At 32.9% G+C, this 16842-nt stretch overlaps 1 protein-coding gene across 2 annotated transcripts in view; it reads right to left on the reverse strand.

Moving 5' to 3' along the window:
* Positions 1-16842, reverse strand: part of LOC135129199 (C3 and PZP-like alpha-2-macroglobulin domain-containing protein 8) — a 331377-nt gene that overhangs the window by 66630 nt on the left and 247905 nt on the right. For both annotated transcript variants that reach the window (XM_064056315.1, XM_064056316.1), the window contains one exon: positions 8132-8287. In XM_064056315.1, the coding sequence (XP_063912385.1) occupies positions 8132-8287 (156 nt within the window). The remainder of the gene's footprint in view (positions 1-8131; positions 8288-16842) is intronic.

The following is a 16842-nucleotide window of genomic DNA, read 5'->3' on the forward strand; positions in this document are numbered from 1 at the left end:
GATTTTGGAGTTAACAAACAGTAAATGAACTACTAATATAGGAACACTGCAAGTAGAACACGCTGGTTGTTGGCTTTTCAACTGTTGTTTCTAGGAGACAAGAATGGCTTAAACGTCTGTAGTGTAAACTGCACATCTTTAGATCAGTTAGCGTTTATGTTTTACTTTTATTATTCAAAATTAATTTTATTTCGGAAGTAGCAGCATCAATCCATGCGTTAGCTTCTGGAATTTAGATGCTTGCTTCCATTGGTACTTCAGCTGCAAATGACTGCCATTTGTATATCATTTGCAAAAGTTTTCATTGTTTGAAAAAGGGAGTAGATTTTTCCTCTCCAACATTTAATTGTTGGTGAAGTTCTTCAAGCCCTTCTTTTGTTTTGAGAGTTTCTTATTTGTGAACACGGGTGGGAGGTTTATCTATACTTCTATACTTATATAATAAAGCTGAAGTGATTGTTTAATTGAACGCGCTAATCTCAGAAACTACTGGTTTGCATTCAAAAAATCTTTTTGTGTTGGATAGTCCATGTATCGTATATACATATAGGCTATGTAACATCACACAAAGATATCTTACCGTCTTAACTAAAAACATTCATGTGTTAAATTAACAATTAATTTGTATTAAATAAAGAGACCTGCTTACAGTATCTATTAGCTGTTTCCAGTCTTATTTCATTTATTGGGTGATTTCTACTTAGATTTGTTGTTGACGTCGGAACCCCAAATACATTAACTTCTAGTTGTTCTAGTCGAAGATCGTACCATAATCGTCAATTTCGACAATAAACTTGAATTATCGGTAAATCCAATAATAACATCAACCAAGAATGTTGAAATAATGCATTATCCATCTCTACTTACTTTTCACATAGATCCTTCCAAGTTTAAATTCCAGTGTATGTAAAAAATTTTTCTGGACTTTTTCCATTAACTCCAAATCAATGAGATAAATTGGAGACCATATAGTTGAGCAACGTTCAAGACGGGATCGAACAATCTAAAGTTTTTATAGCTGTCATGGATAAATCCTTAGAATGACTCCAAACTAACACCCACATGTTTAGTGCTTTGGGGACAATGTAGTAATACTATTTTTTGAATGTAACGGCCGAATCAAATAGTACCCCTATTTTCCAAATTCCAAAAAATTCCTTTTTTTTTTAACAAACAAACAATAAAAATAAAGATAATTTAAGACAAGAGTAGTTCAAAAAACATTTATCATCATCTTTTTTTTTCTAAATTTTGGTGAAATTTTGATGGAGTATTTTTAAAGATCAATTAGTTATGGGAATATAGGAATGCAGTTTTCACCACTGTTTTCAGCTTACGAAACCCTAGAAACTACAGAACAAATATTGTTTAGAAAAAACTGCTATTGCTGTGTCTTATTTCCGACGATAATCGAGGTATACTGAATCCTATATTGGCAAGTAGATTTCCACAATCAATTTCATAAGAAAGACAATATAGTTATATCTGTTCGGTAAGAAAATGAAGACATTTAATGATGCTCAAGAAGGTTTACCATATCAGCACCTCGTTCCGGATATATTGTATCACATTTAAATTAAAGAAATTTTAAGAACTTTTTCTGAATTTTGTCTAACACCATAATTTGTGTTAAAATGCAAAGAATACCAAATCAAACACGCATATTTCAATTTGCTCAAAACTAGGGTATAAAACAGATATTTAATTAAAGCATATTTAAAAAAAAAGGATAGTCTCATTATAAAACTTAACGACTTATTAGCAGAGTTAGGTATACGTGGTCAATGTATAAATTGAAATTAAGCTGTTGTTAATAATATATAATATATACTTTATTGTCCAACAGGATTAATTTCACAATTAGAGGACAACAATAACTCATTGTTCTCGAAGATACCAAGAAGATCTTTGACGTTTCCCTTGCTATAATCTCATTACCAATTGAATATTTATGTATCGTCTATATGTGTATTTTAGAGATAAAATAAATATAAAAACATTTATTTCTATTAATTTTGAACATCTTGTTGTTGGACCACTCTGTAATGATATTAAGATTATTTTGTAGCAACCGGTATTTTCTAAACAAGAAATTGTGGATTTTCTTATAGTATCGGTGTAGGCGAGAACAAAATAGGTGAGAGATAACAGTAAGTTGTTGATAAATAGATTAAAAAGCAATGGCCCTAGGTTAGAACCTTGTGAGATTCCTGAGCTAGATACGAGCAGAAAGTGATGCTCATTGCCGTCCGATCGCCAGCGCTATTGCGTGCCTATGTTTTCTGCCACAGCGTTGGTAATTCCTAATAACAATGACTACTTTTTCTAGGTTTTCCTCAGTTGTACAAGGTCTCCTAGATGTTAAAATTGCTTTAAAAATTAAAAATAACTGTCCAACATCACAATTTTCGTGATGATCTGAAATGAACACAACGCCACTGAGTTTGAGACTGCACAGTCGGCAAAACAAATTTATCGCCTGACGTCGCACTGTCGTATTTAATATTTGTCTGATTAATTCCCCATCTCGTCGACTTTGACTAACTTTGCTTACTAGAGAGCTTTTCCATAATTAAAATTAGATCTTTTGGACTGACTGATGTTACTGAAAAAGACAAAAAAGTGACATATTGTTGGCTGTAAAAGATGGTGGTAATGTTGTTGATATCCAAGATGTCCCAGCTAAAATTCGCGGGCCTTATATGTTGAGAACTGATAGATATGTTAAAATTCTGCAAAAAATCAAATTTAAAAGGTTTTCAGTATTAATAAATAATAACTGAGTATTTAATATAGTTAGAGACAGTGCCCAACACGCTACCATCTCTGGAGCAACTCGTGATTGCAAAATTCGTATCTCAACGAACCACACTGTAAAAATTAGGGAATGTGTATTGAATGTGTGTGTATTGGACTCCCTAATGTTTTGATACAGTGTACCTACACTGGTTGAAATCTTGTCTGATTTTGACCGTGGAGACAATTTTTGCTATGCGGTGGACTTACTATTTTAAGCTTATTTTCTCCGTTGTCAGTACAACGCTTCGAATCTTTTACTGCTTTGAAAATTTAATTTGCAATTGCAGTAAAGGCGGCTTAGGTGAACTTAGCTTAATTTGGATTGATTTCCGTCGAGAGTCGTTAGATGCATCCTATTTACCAAGGCGAATTGGTGAAGTGGATTCAGAAATTTTTAAACCCGTAACTCGTTTCTGGACGGTATTAGCATCCGTAGACATCTGTTGTTGATCGCTACTATTATTGGTTTCCTTAAAACCATAAATATATTATTACATTTAGTTTGAAGCAATGCGCTACCGTTATCAGTGAAGATAGTTGTGGTTTTTGTTGTAGAAATAGTTTTTTTAATACCTTAATTTCCTATTGTAAAGCATTGGCTACACCCATACAAGTTTTACATGACCAAGAAAGACTTGACGTCTGATGTACTTTCCTTGTATGTCTTACTACACATACATCGACTTACCGCTTTGTGTAGTTTAGTATAACTCCCACAACATGTACAACTGTACAACTCTTAGTGTTCATTCTAAAAGTATGCAAAAGCAACAAGAATGATTTGTTTTGGAAGCACTGGTTTGCGGACAGCTCTAAGAAAAAAGTGTACAGGAATGAAAGTAAGAACAGTTCACAAAAACAGCGAGTACGATAAGATTAATTGAGGTGAGATTCTTACCACTGATATTAATAAAAAGGCGACGATGGAAGATTAAAGAAAACTTAACCACATAACTGCGAAAATTAAGCACATTTGATGATTATAAATTTTATAATTATATTAATTTGGAAAAAATAATATGTAGAGCCAATTTTACTGGTATTTATTACTCTGGCACGGCCAGCGATTCCACCTACTTTGTTCTAGCTACAGTATTAACCTAAAATTATGGGAACAAATTTGATTAAATCATTAACCAACCTCCCTTCACTAACTCGACAGTGTTCAGGACTCTACTTTAATACTCGATTCCTATGCACAAATTTTTCATAATAACTGTTAATACATATAAGTATTCCATTCATCTAACTATAGTCATTTTTTTCTGTTTTATTCCTACTTATGACACTAAAAACAGCAAATGTTTGTTGTTAATAAAATTAGCAAGATAAACAAAAAAAAAAAAAATTAATTGTACACATATCGGTCACCATAGGTCGAGACGAATTATAATTACCACATTTAGATTTTCCGAGGGCATTTTTGAGAAACGCAAACAAACGTCCTTTTACAATCAAAGTACCTACTTTGGTTTCTGTACCGCGTGTATTCTATTCACGTGAATCGTTGAAATTGCAAGTTGACGATGTCACACTGCAAATTTGGTAGATTTAGAAAAGAAAACTAGTTGCGTTTTCTTGAATTATTATCTACGGGATGAGTCAGTTTATAATAATTTGTTCCTTGAGTTTGGATTAATTCTGTTTTACATGCCTTCATTTTATAAGCATATTTGCCACATTTCTCACACTTTATTTATCATGACGTCCTTGTCTGAAACTGTCATGATATCGGTGTCAGTTCCTTATTATTTTAATTCATAATGATATCCACGACGGTAAACTATTACGCAATTCAGTAGCACATCTTAAAACCTCATAACGTGAAGCAGGCAAGTGGTATATTAACGTTACCGCCAAAAATTTTTCATTGATGACGATATACATTTGGTGTAATTTTATCGGCGATATGGGGAAAAACTAGTTTGAAAGATTACGTAAAAGAGGTGATTGGCGGTCTAGAAAGTTTATACACTGTAAGGACCCTCTACAAGTGATACTTTTATCAAAACACCACATCAAGAACGGCATTAGTTTTTCACCAAAACTTTTATTTGTCTAGAAAATTGTAATAATCATTACAATACTATCATAACACTTTGTTTATTTGGATGACCGTGCTTTCGATCGTTTGATCCAGAACAACGACATCTACATTTGTGCACGAATTTAATTATTTGTAAGAAAGTACTAACAAACAACACAATTGTGCATATTTCGTCTCATATTGACTTTGAGAAATTTTCTTTAAATTTGAAGAATTTTAAGTTTTCAAACGTTTCTATTGATTTTGTGATTGTTGGTTTGTCTTTGGAATAATCTAACAGATATCAGATAGGTATGCAATTGTCCATTTTCTATTCAGAACTCGTTAAAAGTAAATATTTTAGCGTCCAAATCGTAACTAAGAATCGATGCGCTTAAAAACAAACTTGCGCTCAAGATCTTTTATAAGAATTTCTAAAGACAGTGTTTTGTAAGTTAGTCCAATGAAAAGAATTCGGTTACATTATTGATGCACTAATGGTATGTATGGTTAAATTTCTGGAACGGATTCGGAAAATGGAATTTATAAAATGCTAGAAATTTGTAGGAGTATAATTTAAAAAAAGAAAAAATATGCTAATTTCAAATGTGAGAATTTCCAACTCAGTAAAAGTCCTACAGATTTCTGTAGAGCATGCTGGAGCGATTTGTTGTGTATTTTCATTTGTCTCAACACAGACTTTTATCTTTTGAATTTTGTGTCTGTTTACTATTCTTAACATACTAAAAGAAAAAATACACAAAATATTTTAAAGCGAAACTCCATTATATAAGCTAAAGTAAATTTTGTGGTAATTTGTTTAATCGTCCAATATAAAACGACCGAAATTAAATTAGGTTAGCCAAATGTGTACTTAAAAACAATACTAATTAATATCCTCTGCGAAGTAATGGTGCGAAGTGGTTAAGTAGTTGCAACAAAATTCATTTGCTTTAAAATATTCCAGTGAAGTGAAAACATTTATTAGTATGTCCCTCCTTAGTAACAATGTTAGATACATTTAATCTTGGCAAATTTTCTAAATTTTTAAACATACTTTAGGTACCCTAAATTTTACGTTAAAAAAAGTTTGCGTATTCAGAAAAAAGTAAAAAACAACAATGTAATTAAATCTTTAAAAAATGCTTTTTATCTGTTTTGTATCCGATTGCAAAACTTTGATATTTTATCACATGTGGAGTAATTTCGTTACGACTACTGAATGGATTTAATTTTTGTTCTCTTGCTTTGTAATTTGAATGCGAGTAATATAATTAATGGAGATATTGATATAAATATTTGTTTCCAGAGGTGATAGGACTTTGCATATAAATTTAAATAAGCGGTAATAATTTTTCTCTTAATGACTTTAAAGCCAAGTCGTAAAGGTAAATGTTGATGAAAATTAAAAAGTCTTTCAAAGCCATTCTCATCTCACAGATACCTAATAAAATTTCTGTTATTATTTGAACGATTCATAATGATAATGAATTATTTATACCCCTGAAATATTTGAAAATGTTGATTGATTTTTCAAAATTTTCAAAATAGTTGCATTTTGTCTAGTTTACCATTTTTATTCTGTGTAAGATTTTCAACAGTTGATTTTTCATTTGTGGTCGAATTAATTGCCATTTACATGATTTGCTAACATTACTAGGACTGTGAAAATATTTACCAACTCGCCGAATTGTATATAAGTAAACTCTGTTTTTGGGGCGGCTCGAACTTGTTTTAAAGAATTCCCCCCTAGTACCATTTTACTAGAATTTTTGTTGCTTCTTGGATATAATACTTCACATTGTAAGTGTCTTTCGCCGCAGAGGGAAATGAAGACTATGAACTGAATGCAATACGTAATTTAAATCTTATTTCGTGTGACTATTAGCTAGATCTAACTGCCAATAGCAAATTGGTTTAAGATTATTCTGGCGTTATTTAAGAATTAAACAGAAATAAAGGAAGGGTAAGTTAAGTTTAAAAAAATTCTCTTGAATTTTCTACAACTTTTCCCTTCGCTATAAAATCATCAACGGAGAAAATTTTGCCGTTTATTTAAATTTACGAACTTACTAGTTGTATAATTTCCGAGATACTTATTCTCCATAAAAAAACGTTAACCCACTCAACTTCACTAATCAGTGCGAAGCTGTTTTACCAATAACTACGTTAACGAATAACGTGCATTAAATGGTTTTACAGATTTAACAACTTTCAATCTGTTTTTGACTGCATGATTTGCTGTTTCAACTGATTGATGTTTACACGGCGAGAACGTGCGTGTTAAAATTTGTCTAACCCGGAATCGATCCTCATCCTTGTCGCTCTAATGTGTGTGTATCACTAAATAAAGAGAGCACTGTGGAGCTCATAGAAATTCGTTCACATCCCATCTCATGTATTACCTGACTACATGTTCTTGCACTTAAGCTTCCTGAAAGAAGAGATCGCTAAATTTGCTTTTATTCAATTGAGATCGTTAAAAGCGTTTTACTGCAGAAAAGTATTTAAGTATATTTTGAAAAATTTAATATCAGTAATGATAAAACAGTGACACCTTAAAATTTAGATAAATGATGAAAAGATAAAAGTCTTTTACTTTGCAAGTCGAATTTATACACTCGTGCAGAGGCTGAATCACATTTATCCTTAACAGTTATTTAAATGAAATACAGCGCCTTCGCTACATTCGTGAATTGTTAAACTGACAGCAGAGGCTTTAACTTTTTAGAAAACGAATGAGGACATGAAAGATGTATTATGCAGAAACGAGTTGTAATTGTATTTAACAACATTTCTGTTAATAAAAAGTACCTTGTCAAGTATATGGGTAAATATTTGAACATTTTGACAGTATATTTTTAAAATATTAGCAAATGACAACAAAATAAAAAGATGCCATCGCATATCTAGAAAGTATACGTTACATGGGTCGAAAAAATGTACTATGCACATCTTTATAATTAAAAATACTTAAATAATAACTTACAAATATCGTATACACCGAACTGTTTTGGCATTGATTTACATTTTCTTTTATCCAAGATTGTAAATGTCGTTAAGTGCAAAAGCTGTTAATAGAGAACTCTATTTTATTTCGGACGAAAGGAAAGAAATTTCATTAGACACAATCTTTGAAGGGTACGCTTCCAATAAGCGAAAGAATAAGCGAAAATCTAAATGTCTGCGGTAAAGTGGATCTGTATTTACATTTAAATGATATTTATATTTCGCTTGGGTTCTGTGTGGTTGCAATTTCGAGTTTTCTAATAAAATATGTAAAACACTTGAGACAATATTATTTACCTGTAGTGCAATAATATCGCTGTCGGCCAATATAGCAGGAACAACGAAAGTGCCCTCGCCGTTGGATATTTCTATATCTTGACTGTAGATGGAAGTTGTGTTGTCGTAGACTTTCACACGCACCCTCACCGACTTTTCTGTGCTCATTGCTTCAACCTGTAAATGAATAGTAGTAGTTAAAATTTATTTAAAAATGTTCAGTCCAAATAAGTAAGTATAAAAAATACCCGTCTACTGTATATTAATGGCAATACATTTGAGAATAAACAAAGTTGTGATAAATGTTATAAAATAGGTCATTAGAAAATTTAAGAATGACATTCATCAAACATTTTCGGGTATGTGGACTGTATTTTACACACGAAGGTAAAATGATTCATTTGCGAGAAAACCCTCATTATTTATTTTTTCATATTTTGCGAAACATGAACATTGTTTCACAATAATTTGATCTTTTTGTGTGATAATAAATTCAAAATTACGTTAAGCTTTAGGCTTCATGTGAAACAGCGTCACTAAAGTTATCGTATATATTCATATTTTCAACGGCGTCGGAACAAAAATTTCCAGCCAAGCAAGCGTTGTGTTAAATTTTCTTTTTTGCTTTCGATGTGTAAGATTTAATTACTTGCACGCATTTTTATGTATGTACATTTTAAATGCCTATGTGTGACTTTTAAAACTTAAAACATGTCACTAAAAACATTGACAGCATCGTAAAAGTTATAACGAAAGAATACTGAATCAGTGTTTCTTAAATAGTCCTAAATTAACAGAATTATGTACATAAAAACTACAGCTTTATTTTTATTTAAATACTGCTTGCAACCAGTGGTTAAACATAATAAAATATAAAGCTAAGTGAAAATGGTGGGATTTATCTTAAAGCCATTGTGATTATAAGCGTGATGGATGTATCCCTTTTCGCTCTATATCTGAGCTTATAAATATATTTCTTCAAACGTTAATTCACTACAATGCTAATACAGATAATGATATATTCACAAACCGGACAAGGAAACAAAGCAAATTTTATCAAATTCATGATGCATGAGTTTTGGTATTATTTGATATGTTGTCTGTATGAGAAAAGAAATTTAAATGTGGAGTGGTGAAAATGAACATTAACGTATTCGTGATGATTAATGTACTCTCGATGTGTTTGACCGCTGAAAGATACATTTTAGTGTGAAGTGGTTGGTAAGATCTGAAGAATTTATAAAAACCCGCAGATATAGTAGAGTGCAGTTTAGATATTTTTAAACCTCACAGTTTTTTCGATCCAATATTATAGAGGTATGTAGCGCTTTTATAAAAAAAATTCTAGCATTAATTTAAGACGAGAAAGTAATGCTAGAACATTATGATATCACAAAATTAGTCTAAGGCTGTTCGACAGAATAATCTCGCTCTTAAAGCAGAATAAATTCAATTTCTTAGATAGATTAAAAAAAATGATTCTGTTTTTTTTTATGATAATCCTTATACGAGGATGATCCCAGAAATACCCGACCTGACGTATAGAAAGTTTGAAATTTCAAGGTCCTACGTTATTTATAGCGGTTAAAAGCGACTGATCTCAGTGAAGTTGTAAATATGTAAAAAATTGGTCATCTTTATGTGATACAATAGTTTCACTTGAAAGGTTTCAGTCCAACCAATATCAAAGCCGAGCTGGATTCTAGTTTAGAGGGGTATGCTCCTTCGTTTACAACTATAAAATATTGGGTGGCATTAACAGTTTTAACAAGGCCGTAGGAGCTGCCAAAATGTACATCGCAGTGATCGACCAAATGATGTGACCACACCGGGAATGGTAAAGAAAATCCACAAAAGAGTATTAGATGACCATCCACTAAAATTACGCGAAATAGCAGACATGTTGGGCATTTCAAAAAGTGGTGTACATCTCATATTGACCGAAAATTTGGGCATGAAAAAGCTGTAAGAAAGATGAGTGCCGCGTTTGTTTATTATAGAACAAAAAGAGCGCCGTGAAGGTGTTTCAATTGGGTGTTGAGCAATGTTTCGCAGCAATAAAGCTGAGGTTCGGCGTCGATTCATAACATGGGTCCATCACTTCACTCCAGAGACGAAGCAACAGTCAAAATAATGGACTGGAATCAGCGCCAAAGAAAGCGAAAACAGTTCCGTCTGCTGGCAAAGTAATGGCGTCAGTTTTTTGGGACACCCGTGGAATAATTTTTATTGATTGTCTCCAAAAAGTCAAAACCATCAACAGCGAGTATTATGCGAACTTATTGCCGCGTTTGAGCGATGAAATCAATTAAAAACGGCCGTAATTGTCGAAAAAGAAAATATTGCTGTATCAAGACAATGCACCTGTTCAGACATCCTTATTGCAGTGGCCAAAATTAACGAATTAACATTCCAGTTACTTCCTCATACATCCTATTCACCAGATTTGGCCCCCTTGGATTATTTTCTCTTCCTAAACTTGAAAAAATGGCTCGCTAGTCAAAAATTTGCCAACAATAAAGAGGTGGAATCTGCGGCTAATGGCTATTTTGAGGTGTTCGACGATTCTTCCTATAAACAGGGTATCGAAGCCATTGAACAATGCTGGGAAAAGTGTATAGAATTACAAGAGGACTACCTTGAAAAATAAAGAGTCCTTTTCCCAAATTTTTTGTGTCTTCTATGTCAGGTCGGATTTTTCTGGGAGTATCCTCGTATGTTAAAATAAAAATAGGTAGGGATTATTAAATTGTAGGCAAAGAAGAATGCTATACATATATATGTTTCACACGAATGTCTCCGAGTAAAATTTTATGAAGACCTCATCGAATTTTTAGCAAAGAAATATATATCAACCTGGAAAGGTACAGTGTATTATAAACATATTATACATATATTTCCTACAAATTTAGGTCAATAAGATATCCAGTTTTGTTTAATTTATTAATTTTTTAAGACATCTAGTGTAAGCAGTTTTATAAAATATGGTCGTACTGATAAACTACAAGTGCAGTCGTCCATGTTCTTTGACACCAAGAACAATATACAACGTAACGACGATAATCACCTGACTTAAGTTCATGAACTGATGATATTTGATAAGGATGGACACGGAATGATCTTTTCAAAATTCTCTGACAAGCAGTGTACGGAACACCCTTAGATTGTAAAGAAAGTTTATTGAAAGATTTTTTTGGGATTTGTTCCATCCTTTCTCTCAAATCTTCAACGATGTCTTCACTAAGTGAAGGGTTTTTTGGTGAGTTCCCTTTAAAAACATTTCCAGTGCTGTTGAATCGGTCTACTATTTTTATTATGCGAGTATCTAAAAAACATTCCTAGATGTTAACATTAGGATATATGCATCCTTATAATCCTTACACGCTTGCACAGAATACAGTTGTTCCGCACTAGCATTTAATGTTCCATTAAACTACTACAAGGCGATATTTCTGACAGCAAAACAAACAAAATCTAGTTGCATGCTGCCACTAATATTGCAAAAAAAAATCCTCTAAACTGTGATGGACTATATTTAATAATTTTGTATTAATAAAAAGTCGCCTGCTACAGTATTTTACGAAATACATATATATGTATATGGGGAAAAATTCTTATTTTAACATCTTGGCAACAGTTGGTTTAATTTTTAGATGTTACCGAAGAAACACATAATAAGTAAAGAGCGGATTTTAGGCTAGAAAAGAAAGCCAAAATAATCGATAAAAATGGGGAATTTAATACAGGCCCGAAAAATGGCAAGTTTTAGGAAAAATAAATTTTGCGCAACGTTTGGTTTGAGATCTACATTTATTTTATTATTTTACATAATCAGCGATCCTAATCATCGTTAAAATTTGCGTAACGAATTAGATGTTTTTCTAAATTTTCGGCAAAAAAATTCTTCCTTTTGTCTGTTAGGATATTTTTATACCTAGAGAAGAATCTCTCAACATCACACGATGTTAAAGGAGAATATTTAAAATTAGAAATTTCAGGGGGTTTCATTTTTAAATCTTTTTCTACATTTTCGCCTTGTAATACTTTGCTGACAAGCTCTTGATATCCGGTATTTTTTTGTAAAGTATCTTGCAGCTTTTTAAATGTCATTTCGCCATGGGGGAAGATCACACATATGTTTTAGAAAGGCCTTGAAATTATGCCATGAGTATATCCTCGTTAGTTCCACGAACTCCTCTTGACTTTCTCCATGAAGTAAAATGGACAATTTACTTCTCATAATTATCCTAGGACTGGTGGAAGTAAATTTTCCGCAACTTTTATCGCTGCCTTTAGAATCATGGGGAATAAATAGAGTGTCTTCCATTCCCTCTTATTTAGGAAAAAAGTACACGAAAAAGCAATACATATTTTTGACGTGTTTACAAACACACTACGTTGTCATGCTTACTGCTGAACCGAACTTTATTAGATTTTAGTCGAGATTTGATCATTTTGTTAGTGAGGCAAAATTAAGAAATTTTATTATAAAGTAAAAAATCTGGAATATTGGATGAAACGTTATATGGCATACGTGGGTTATTAGATATTACCTACACGAGATATCAAACCCACTCGCGCAAGCGCTCGTAGGATACTATATCTCCAGTAGGTAATAACTAAAATAACCCACTTATACAATAAATAACTGTAATAACTGCGGCGTGGCAACAGAACCATATAATTCATTGCCAACATGTTTGTAATAACGTTTAGCAACTTGCTGATCAGTAGTGCGTCTCCCATAAGCAATACACGCATTTTTAATTGTGGTTAAAAGAATATTGGAGTAATTTCCATAAACTTTGTGATCAATTTGGTTACCCATTCGTCTGAAAGCCCGTTGTACTCTCAGAAATTTGATAACTTTCGCATCAGTCCACAGATATGTTGAGGACCTTTTTCCTTCTCGAAGTATGTTTTTAAATACTTGTCAGTTTTATTCAATCGACTGATCAGAAAGTAAATTCGACGAATCCATTTTTTGAGGTGTTCATTAAAAAATTGTTCTCTGTTATAGTTCTGAAAAATCAAACCGTTCTCCCTTTGGGATAGTTACAAATCTACTGATCGATCTTGGGAACTAAGTGATTAGAATGGATCAAGATATCTAGATTAGATGTCACTGTCAGATGTAACAATTAGGTCTAGGGTTGATGGTTGCTGTCCATATCGATATCTAGTACGCTGAGCTACTACAGGTAACTGGATAATAACAAATCAACTAAAATTTGTGGGGATGTGCTATATTCATGGCTTGATTGACCTCTAAATGTCAAGTAATATCAAGCAGGTCGAAATTGTCAAAAATAAATACTTTGTTATTACTGCCTGCTACTTTAGAGACCTTGAAAAAGTAATTTGTCGTCGTTCAATACGGAGGAGGGGGTTTATAAATATTTATATCCTAAAACGAACATCAAACTTTGTAACTTTCAAGAAAAGAGAGTCAATTGCCCGAGTGTTATAGTTAACAACACTTTCAGAAAACTCGGACAGAATGCAATCAGCAATATATATGTATCTACAGACACCACCACCTCTTCAATCGAAGAATCGATCTTGTCTGACGATTTAGAATCCATCAACCGGATTGATGCCTCAGGTATTTTTGGATTTAACCAGGTTTCTGATACCAGTAAAAATATAGAATTGATATTACGAACAAAAGCGGCAGTATCATCATATTTTCTTACTAAAAAGCTTCCGAGAGGGTAATAAAATCATGATATTTTGATTTTTTGAGATTTGTATTTTGTAGAATTTTAGTTTTGTCAGATTACCGTCTATTTGAAAGTTTGAATTGAAAACGTAACAGTCAAAGACAAAAAACAGCCTTTGATAGCTTTTGTAATTGTTCTCTGTATACATTTGGATCAGATAATAAGCTAGTCACGAACGTGAGAGTGATGGTCTTACTTCTACAGTTGAATGCGATATATTGTCAAGCCATGAGGGTTCTTTTATTGACTCCAAATAAAGAAAGTGTACTTTTTTTAAGTTTCCTTTGTATCCTAAAAAATAAATTTTTTACACTTTTTTTTGTTAGTGCGGGGTAGATTTCAAACTATTTGTGAATGGTTCTTTCCACATCGTTTAGACATATTTTACATAAACTCAGCGACATCGTGAACATTCAAGAGGAATGGTGAACCTGAAACCTGAATTAATTCTTTTGCTGTAGCTAAAACTTCAGATATGAAATTGATCTAAAATTTTCTGAAACAAATTCAGCGGAACCTCCACAATATCAATTAATCTGAATTAATCAATAAAAATAAAACTGAACAATCTGAGGCTGATACTGTGTTTGTAAAAGATGTTCTAACAGCTTTAAAAATTGGTGACCTGGGGGATCTTAAGCCAATCAGACTTGGGAAATATGATCCAACTAAGCAAGACCGGCGTCGTCCAATCAAGATTACTCTTTCGTCAGAAGAAGATGTGGTGTCCGTACTTCGTGCATCTAAGTCCCTGAAAACGACTGATCCTTGGAAAAATATTTTCATATCTAGAGACCGTACTAAGATGCAAAATGAACTATACAAAAGCGTTAGAAATGAATTGCATGAGCGTTTGTCAAATGGGGAGCAAAATCTTATAATAAAATACAAAGATGGAATTCCAAACATAGTTCACTCGGAAAACTAAAGGCGCCCGGCAGATTACCATTTGCTCTAAACATATATTACCAAAATGTGCGTGGCTTACGGTCAAAGATTGAATCTTTTTATACAAGTGCGTCGGATCGTTTTTATGATATTGTAATTATTGCAGAAACTTGGCTGATTTCATCACTGTACAATTCAGAATTATTTCCTCCCTATTATAATGTGCTTCGTTGTGACAGAAATCTTAATACCACTGGACGTAAAACTGGTGGTGGTGTCTTAATAGCCCTGGCTGATCATATAACTTACAATGCCGTTGATGTGTCCTTAGTAAGAGAGCTTGTACCCCTTATAGATATAATTATGTGTTGCTGTAGTGTTCATTCGTTTCGCTTTTTCATAATTGGTGTATACATACCACCGGATGTGTCTAGTATCGATCTAGAGGTGTTTCTTGAAGCACTGAGCGCTTTGATCTTGGACAAACCAGTTATAATTATTGGAGATTTTAACTTGTCTCAATACAGTACCAACTATGTAGTACGTAATGTGTTCTGCAGTAAATTAAACAGTTTTCTTGATTTTTCTCAAACAGTAAATCTTTCTCAGTATAACAATATCTTAAACTTCAACAATCGTTTACTTGACTTAGTTCTCTCCAATACTGATTTCAAAATCAGTGTTAATCTTGACCAACAATCATTTGTTCCACCTGATCCCCATCATCCTGCTCTGCATATTGAAACAGAATTCTTGATTTCTTCCAAACTCCCACGGTTTCCATGTGATAATAATCGACGTTATAATTTTCGGAAAGCCAATTACAATAAGTTATACAATGACCTTCTGCATACTGATTGGTCCTTCCTTACAAATTTTGAAGATGCCAATGTTGCACTTGATCACTTTTATACCAAGTTGTATAGTATACTGGAGTCGTCTGTACCTAAATTTCTACCTAGCAAATCATCCTATCCTATGTGGTACAATAGACAGATCATTTCGGTTTTAAAACTCAAAAATTTCTATTGGAAAAAATGGAAAAAAACATCTAATATGACTTTTTATAATGAATTTAAAAGGCTTAGATCCACTTCCAAACAAATAATAAAGACAGCATATCGTGAGTATTTAAACCAAATTGAAGAATCTATGAAGAATAATCCTAAAGACTTCTGGAAATATGTTCACTTACAAAAAGGTACGACGCGTATACCTGGAAGATTAGTTGATGAAGATAAACAATTTGAAGATCCACAAGAAATTGTCAACGCTTTTGCGAAAAGATTTTCTGATGTCTTTCGGCCAAAAACCATTATCGGAATATCTGATGTTATATCAAATAAGCTCTCGTTTGCTATACCGTCGGTGACTGAAGAGCAACTAATTGATATTATGTCAACCTTCTCAAACAAAATGACCGCTGGTGACGACCAAATACCAAGTTTTTTAGTACGTGACGGCAGATGTATTCTTGCGAAGCCTCTATCAATTGTAATTAACTTAGTAATAATGTCATCCACATTTCCTGATAGATGGAAAAGAGCGCGAATCACACCTGTATTCAAAAAAGGAGATTCTACTAATCTAAAAAACTACAGACCGATTGCAATACTATCAAACTTTGCTAAACTTTGTGAAATAGTGTTGTATAAAACTATCTTTGTTAATGTCCAAAGTCATGTATCTGCATTCCAACATGGATTCTGGCCTGGTCGATCAACAGTTACTAATTTGTGTAATTTGACACAATTTCTCTCTGAAGAATTAGATAACAACGGACAAGTGGATGTTATCTATACAGATTTTTCAAGTGCTTTTGACTCCATAAATCACACCATCTTGCTTCATAAATTAAGTTCTTTTGGATTTGCTCCTAGCTTCTTGAAACTCTTGGAGTCCTACTTAAGTGGTAGGTCCAACTACGTGACGTATAACGGTTACCATTCTTTCAATTTTGTAAGTACATCCGGTGTTCCTCAAGGCTCCAATCTTGGCCCTCTTCTGTTCGTTCTTTTCATTGATGATTTGCTTCTTTCACTTAACTGTAAAGTTTTGGCATACGCTGACGATTTGAAGTTATACTGTCCCATTTCAAACAGTGATGATGTTAAAACCTTC

The sequence above is a fragment of the Zophobas morio genome, unplaced genomic scaffold (assembly GCF_036711695.1).
Source record: "Zophobas morio isolate AGI-343-1 ecotype UQ-CSIRO unplaced genomic scaffold, CSIRO_AGI_Zmor_V1 ptg000014l, whole genome shotgun sequence".
Classification (NCBI taxonomy): Eukaryota; Metazoa; Arthropoda; class Insecta; order Coleoptera; family Tenebrionidae; genus Zophobas; species Zophobas morio.